At 55.0% G+C, this 8,031-nt stretch overlaps 1 protein-coding gene across 1 annotated transcript; it reads right to left on the reverse strand.

Annotated features, from left to right (window-relative positions):
* Nucleotides 1-382: 382 nt before the first annotated feature.
* slc2a11l (solute carrier family 2 member 11, like) lies at nt 383-5,183 on the reverse strand. The gene is made up of 11 exons (XM_086152986.1): nt 5,112-5,183; nt 4,836-4,993; nt 4,619-4,743; nt 4,423-4,552; nt 2,496-2,644; nt 2,249-2,436; nt 1,379-1,489; nt 1,069-1,170; nt 900-975; nt 675-802; nt 383-598 (listed from the first exon to the last, which is right to left on the reverse strand). The coding sequence occupies exons 1-11, from the start codon at nt 5,127-5,129 to the stop codon at nt 383-385; spliced, it is 1,401 nt and encodes a 466-aa protein (XP_086009112.1). The 5' UTR covers nt 5,130-5,183.
* Nucleotides 5,184-8,031: the final 2,848 nt, after the last annotated feature.

The following is an 8,031-nucleotide window of genomic DNA, read 5'->3' on the forward strand; positions in this document are numbered from 1 at the left end:
TGGTTTTGGCAAAAGTTTTACGCCGGATGCCCTTCCTGACGCAACCCTCTGCATTTATCCGGGCTTGGGACCGGCACAGGGAGACACTGCTCCGTGACCCCCCAAGCCTGCCTTGGGGGGTCACGGAGCAGTGTCTCCCTGTGGCTACATTAACAATAATAATAAAAATAATATAACAAGAATAATAGTGAATCAATATAATCATTATCATAATCTGATGTTAATGCTAAAGATGGCACTCCAGACGTCACACACATGGGTTTATTCCTTTAAACACACACACAAACACCCACAGACACACTGCACTGGGACCCCTCACAGATGGCTGCTTCTGGCCGGGTTTGGAATCCAGGTCCTCACCCTGAAGGTCTGACCCGGGCCCTCAGAACCTGGTCAGGCAGGCGGAGGTCTTGCCGAGGTCCTGCTCGGCGGGTTCCTCCCTCCTGGTTCCCGCGGACTCGGGGTGAATCCTTTGGAAGCCGACGGCGCCGTCCGGAGAGGCGGCGCCCGGGATCTCCGGGAGGTAGAACTTGATGTAGAGCCCGCAGCCGGCGCAGAAGAACAGGAAGACGAGGAAGGAGAACTGGCGCAGGTTCGCCTGGGGGGGTCAGAAGGTCGACCTCACCGAGCCACGTTGAGCATATGTGCCGGCGGTCGGCGGACGCTGAGCCTACCACGATCACGGGGAAGAGCATCCCCAGCAGGAACAGGTGGACCCAGTTGATGGTCCAGGCGATGGTGAAGGCGGCGGCTCTGAAGGCCTGGGGGAACAGCTCCCCGGGGAGCGAGATGGTGGCTCCTGCTGCGGGGGGGCCCCGAGAACCCCGCACCTGGTTGTTACCCACGTATTATTCTGTTATTACGCCAGTTATTACACTTCAGCTGAGGGGTGGACCTACAGGGGCCGCTGGCGAAGAAGAAGATGCAGAAGAAGATGAGGACCATGCTGCAGTAGGGCATCCAGGAAACGTATTTCTTGGGACGAAGAAGAAGGAGATGGAGAAGAAGGGGTCGCATCAGAGGGTTTGTCTTTTCGGGACAAACAGCAGGGGGCGCCGCGGGCCTGACCTGCAGGTAGAGGCAGATGGTGAGGAGCACCAGTGTGATGGACATTCCGCCGTATCCTCTGAGGAGCAACACCTTCTTCCCCGTGTTTTCGATCACCAGGAACTGCAACACACACACCGGACGACGGTCAGCGCGGCGGCGGGCCGCCACACGGGGGCGCCGTTACCTCGCGCCAGGCCGGGGCTGCAGGGCAGCAGGATCCCAGGACCCCAAGACTGAGGGATCCCGGGAACCCAGGACCTTAATCCCCCAGGAGCCCAGGACCTCAGGGCCTACAAGGTGGGGTGGGAGTGTGACGTGGGCATCTTACACAGAGCAGGGAGGTGAAGACCTCGCACATCCCCGTCCCCAGGGCGGCGTAACGGAGCTGACCTTCCTGGATCCCCACCGCTCGGAAGACCTCGAAGGAATAGAAGTACACCTGCAGGAGAACGAGGGGAACGAGGAGAACGAGGGACGACATGAGGACCAGGAGGAGTCTGAGCTGGAATTAGACTGAGCCGATGGAGACGGGGAGGACGGGATGGAAACAGCCTGCAGGTCATTTCGTATGCCAGTCCAGGCAGATGAGACAATACTTTTGGCCATATAGTGTACATATGCACATATAGATACCTTATATATATATATGCACATATAGATACCGTATATACATATATGCACATATAGATACCTTATATATATATGCATATATAGATACCGTATATATATATGCACATATAGATACCTTATATATATATATGCACATATAGATACTGTATATATATATAGAGAGAGAGAGAGAGAGAGAGAGAGAGAGAGAGAGAGAGAGAGAGACATATAGATACCGTATATATGTATGTATATAAATATAAACACAGACATTTCTATGTGTGTGTGTGATTGCTGTGAAGAGGCCCTGAAGATGGAGCATCCAGGTGAAGCTGCAGGAGCAGGAGCTGCCACCGTGAGTGTGTTCACGCTCCTGGTCCGAAGGCGTCCGTCACGAAGCCTCCACGCCCTCGGGGTGAACCTGGCCTGGGAATGTGCCGCGTCCTTCAGGAGGACGGTCATCTGAGGTGAGCTCAGAGGGGCCCGAGCTCAGATGACTGTGTGAAATCTTGGAGTTCAAGCCGCAAAAAGAGAGGGGCCGTCCGTTCCCCGTCTTCGGCCGGCCCTCCGGCGAGCGGCGCCCACTCACCGCGTTGATGCCGCTGAGCTGCAACGAGGTGAAGGTGAAGACGAGGGTGAGCAGCGGCCGGCGCAGGGACCGATCCTTCAGCAGCTCCAGCACCGTGCGGCTGCGCTCCGCCTCCCGCGCAGAATTCTCCTCCTGCATCTCCTGCATGTAGCCGCTGTGGTCATGTTTGCCCCACAGCCTGTTTAAAGCTGGAGGAGGAGGAACGTGATGAGGAGCGACCTGGAGTTCAGAGAAGGTACCAGCTCACCTTTCTCACAGGCCCCGCGGTCTCCTCGGTCCACCAGCAGGAAGCTGGGGGACTCGGGCAGGAAGGGCAGGGTGAGGAGCTGCAGCAGCGCCGAGAAACCGTTGAAGCCCAGGAGCCAGGGCCACCTGGCCTCCGTCCCCAGGAGCTCACTGCAGGGGAACATCGGCAAAGCTTCTGAGATGAGACGTTCAGCGGAACCCCCCCCCCCCCCCCGTCCTGGACTCCTTCTGCTCGAGGGCGCTTACTCAACCAGGAGCTCCTCATCAGCTCTTCTAAACCTACAAGATGCCAGGATGAGTACCGTGAGGAACTGGTCCACCTTTTCACCTGGTCTAACTCCTCCACCTGGTCCGCCTATTCCAGCCGGTCCACCGGGTCCACCTGGATCCATACGGGTCCTTCTGAATGGAGGCCTCCTGCCTGGGTCTGCAGGACTTTGGTTCCAGTTTCAGACCAGCGATCCACGGAGTTGCAGTGCCAGGATCGCCGTGGCGTGGAGGTTGTCCATCCAGGCCGTCCGGGTCCTACGTTCTTCATTTCTTGGGTAAATAATCTAGAAGGTTCTTCCATGGCCTTCAAGAGGATCGATGGTTTCATAGGTTGACTTCTTATTGACCCATTTGATCATCCGATACTGCAGGTTCAGGTCCCGCAGACCTCTGAAGGTTTGGATTCAGCTGCTCACCATCAAACACACAGACACACACACACAGACACACACACAGACACACACACACACACACACACACACACACACACACACACACACACACTCCGACACACACGGCTCCAGATCTGAGGACCTGGCCATCCCCTTTCACTGACTGGTTGCTGGTGAGGCAGGTGAGGCGTCTGACGGGCGCCGGCACGCTACGTGCGGGGGATGGGTTTGGCGTCGTCATGGTAACAGCAGATGCTCACAATGATTGACAGCGCCTAGCGATCTTTAACACGCTGCTGTTTCTGTTCAACCGCCTCGTGCACAGAAGCAGTGTTCCGACACCGAGTGTGCGCCTACGTAAGGTTTCTGGGTACGGGGGTCGTGGGTCAGGGGTCAGGGGTCAGGGGTCAGGGGTCAGGGTGGCCCTCCTGGGTCAGATTCCAGCAGACACTGAACCCGGCCTGCTGCCTGGAGCTAGTTCATCCGTGGTGGTTCCATTAATAAAGTATGACAAATTAAAAGGCAAAGTTATTTGTAGTTTTGTGTAAACGTCTTAAACGTGCCTCCTGCAGCAGCCGACTTGGTATCACGGCAACAAGAAGAACGACCCCAAAGAAAGCCATCGCCTCGTCCGACCGTGAACCTTGGCTTTCGGTGATGTTCGCGGCAACCTCGGAGACCAAATCGACCGCTGGCAATGAACAGAGACGGAACTCATGAAGGAAATCTGAATGCGGGATTCCGGCGAGGATGTCTGAGGATGCGATGCAGATGGATCCTCCTCTGCCCCTGGAGGAGGTCCACTGTGGACTCCTGCAGCACCTATCACCACCTCGTTACTATCAAAGTAGTACAATGGAGAAGATAACGCAGTATCTGATCAGATCATGGCATTTGGGTGGCACGGCAGCCCAGGGCTTCACGCTCCTCCTCGCAGCCAGAAGCTCTCGCCCGGGGCCTTTTCTGCGAGGGGTCTCCATGTTCTCCCCGTGCCTGCGTGGGGTTCCTCGCGGTTCTCCGTCTTCCTCCCGCGGTCCAAAACACACGCGGGAGCTTCTTTGGAATACATTGGACCAATGGTGGGAGGTGTGAATGAGAGGGTGAACGTGAGTCTCCTGGAGCTCCGGCGTGTCACCACCACGGCCGCAGGACACGTGGTGGATAACGGGTGGAATATAGTCACGGAATAGGATAAGATAGAACGGAACGATAGGTTGCAAAACAAATGTGTGAAGACGGAAAATTCAGAAATGACCCCCCCCTCACCTGATCCCCAGCAGCTGCCCGCTGAACTTGCCCAGGGAGATGAAGGTGCCCACGGTGACGGCCACCATGGTCCGGAGCCTCTTTGGCGCACACTCCATGACGTACATGGTGTGGGCCGAGAAGTTGAGGCCTGGGGGGGGTCACGGATTAGGAGCGGGATCACCGGACGTCTGCAGGTCGCGGTCCGGAGGTTCACCTGAGTTGAGGCCGTAGAGGAACCGCCCCACGATGATCGTCTCGAAGGACCGGGCTTCGCGGCTGCAGAGCATCAAGGCGGCGCCGAGGATCGCCAGGAAGTTGTTCAGCAAGAGGCACTTCTTCCTGAGGGGCGCGGGGGGGGGGAAGCCGCACGGTGAAGGTCCGACCCGCACAAACAAGCGGCCGGAAGCTTCGCTCGGTTTCCCGCCGCCAACCTGCCGATGCGGACGAGTGGACTGGCCAGCAGCGAGCCCAGCAGACCCCCCAGGCCGAAGACGGAGACGGTGAAGGACCAGAGGAGGGACAGCTGCCAGTGCTTCAGGGGGAGGTGGTACCTCTGCAGGCAGGTGCTGTTCACCAGCTCCCGGACGAACTGCGCCACACACCAGAAGACGGACCGCGCTGACAGACGGCAGAGAGCAACACCTTCGCCGCGATCGCCCTCGGTCGTCGCCGCGATTCATCGGAGTTCAGGAAAGGAAGCCACTTACAGCGGAGGGGGAGGTCATCACCGACACGCTGAAGCCGTACTGGAACGTCCCGCCGATGCCGGCGATGAAGATGGCGGCGATCACCAGTGGACACTCCAGCTGGAGAAACCCACGGGAGCGTTTCAGCTCAGAGACACTTCTCCCACCGCTCGGGATCTTCTCCAACGCCCCCACGGACACGGAGGAGAACACTCACCAGGAGGATGAGGTGCTGAAGCATGGCTGGAGCCCGTCCACGATGGAGATGAAGATGAAGATGTTGCAACGGCGCATTCAAATGTAACACTGAAGTCTGACACCGGAGCGTCACGCTGGAAATATTAACTTGCCCCCGCGGCCAGGGAGGCAGCACTGCAGAGCATGTGTGTGTGTGTGTGTGTGTGTGTGTGTGTGTGTGTGTGTGTGAGTGTGTGTGTGTGTGTGTCAGAGTAAACACGGTGATATGACTATTAATGATTCTTGTGGTGCAGAAGGACTCACTTCTTCCATTCGCCAGCCCAGCACCTGCTCTCTGTCACAATACACACAATACAAACACACACACACACACACACACACACACACACACAGTGTATGCAGATGAATGACAGTTTCAGAGCAGAGGTCTCAGTGTGGTAAACGTTCAAAGGTGCAGCTGTAAGTTCTCGCTCTGTCCAGCCAAATTATTTATCCCTGATCAGCTGTCAGATTATTGATCCCTGATCGGCTGTCAGATTATTGATCCCTGATCGGCTGTCAGGTTATTGATCCCTGATCGGCTGTCAGGTTATTGATCCCTGATCGGCTGTCAGGTTATTGATGCGGCCACAGAGCCCCGGCCGGTGTCCCAGGCCCGGCCGGATGCAGAGAGGTGCATCAGGAAGGACATCCGCTGTGGAACCAAGTCTGCCAATGGCAAACTACGAATGTTCTGCTGACAACCACACAACACAGACAACCATCAACCATAAGCTTCTGGGAACCAGTGGAAACTGGACAACCGTGGGTGGAAGAAGGAGAGGAGGGAGGGAGTTAAGAAGCAGAGACAGAAGAGCAAGGCAAGAGTCTTGACCCAGAGGACCGTGAATGTCGGGACCATGACAGGAAAAGCGATAGAGTTGGTCGACATGATGCAGAGAAGGGAGGTGGAGATACTGGGGGTCCAGGAGACCTGGTGGAAAGATTGCAAGGCTGGAAGCTGAGGAGCAGCTTTAAGTTCTACTATCATAATACTGACAAGAAGAGACATGGAGTAGGAGTTATCTCGAAGGAGGAGTTTGTTCGGAACGTTCAGGAGGTGAAAGGAATGTCAGATAGACTTACAGTAGGAGGCTGAAGCTGGACATTGAAGGTGTGATGCTCAGTGTTGTTGGTGGCTATGAACCACAGGTGGGATGTGAATCTGAAGAGAAGCAGAAGTTCTGGAATGAGTTAGTTGAAGGGATGCAGAAATGAGAGAGGGTCACCGGTGAAGATCTCAAGGACATGTTGGTGCCGGCAGGAAGAAGTGATGCACAGGTGCATGTCTCCAGGATAGGAACGCAGAGGGACAGATGGTGATATGTGACAGAAGAGTATCAGCCAGAAGCAAAGGAAAGGTGGTGGAGACGCGCTGAGACCGGAGGTGCTGCATGGTTTGGAGATAGCAGCATTGAAGAGAAGACGGGGGCAGAGATGAAGATGCTGAGGTTCTCTTTGGGAGTGACCGCGATGGATCGGATCAGGAACGAGTCCGTCAGAGGGACGGCACATGTTAGATGTTTTGGAGAGAAGGTTGGAGAAGCCAGACTGAGGCGGACAGAGGAGCGATAGTAGATATATTGGTAGACGGACGCTGGAACTGGAGGTCTAGAGGAAGACCAAAGAGATTGATGGACATCGAGAGAGAGGAAATGAAGGTAGCTGGTGCGAGAGAGGAGCATCCAGAGGACAGGGTGAGATGGAGAAGGTGGATTCACTGTGGAGACCAACCCAGGAGATGCAAGATCATATGCCAGATTATCGACTCCTGATCAGATGTCAAATTATCTTTGTTTTGTCAATGATTGTAATTTATCTGAGTTGTGCCCAGAAATATGTTATGATCGTGAGTGTCCTTCATTCCACGCATCATTACAATCCTTATTAATTTTACTATAATTATCAGGTTATTGCTGCGCTGCAGGCAGCGAGGGAGCAACTCCGCTGCTCAGGACATCTCTCATCTTGAAATATTGTTGGTGTTATCATGATTATTATTGTTATTAATTTCAATTATCCTTCATCAATAATGTTATTGACTATCATCACTACTTCTACTACGGCAGGGGTGGGCGCGCCACAGGAGGCCGAGCAATCGTCTTCGGAAGCGAACATTCCTGGGGATTCCCGGCTCCTCCTGGCTGAGCGAGACACTGAAGCCGTCGCTGCTCCATCGGCCTCACGGGTTCGTCCAGGAGGGCTTCATTGCACAGAACCAACTTCCCCACGGAGATCGATAGAGCCAGGAGGACGATGATGGTGATAATTTGTCGCCCCACCCGCTGAGGGTGGCCCCATGTCTTGGGCACTCGGGTCTGACGGAAGGTCCATCTGTGGGAGGAGGCCTGGAGAACCTGCCAGATGTTCCTCTGAGATGTTAGATCACTGAAACTCCATGAACAAACTCTTCCTCCGTCACGTTTAATAACAGCTTAAAACAATTCTTGAGAAGGTCTTCATTCTTGTTTCTCTGCATCCTTCCAACCGTCCACTTGATGAAGAAGAAACCTTCGGAGCTCCTCGTGGTGCAGCTGGACCTGAAGACCACGGCTCCAAAGTCTGGAGAGGAACCAGCAGGTGGAGAGCAAACAGCCAGGTGGGGGGTTGAGATGATCACATAATCCAAACAACATCAGAGGAAAACACACACACACACACACACACACACACACACACACACACTGTTGTTTGAAGAAACCGG

This window comes from Fistularia commersonii, chromosome 9 (assembly GCF_037954325.1).
Source record: "Fistularia commersonii isolate RoL2024-O1a breed Wild chromosome 9, RoL_Fcom_v1.0, whole genome shotgun sequence".
Lineage (NCBI taxonomy): Eukaryota > Metazoa > Chordata > Actinopteri > Syngnathiformes > Fistulariidae > Fistularia > Fistularia commersonii.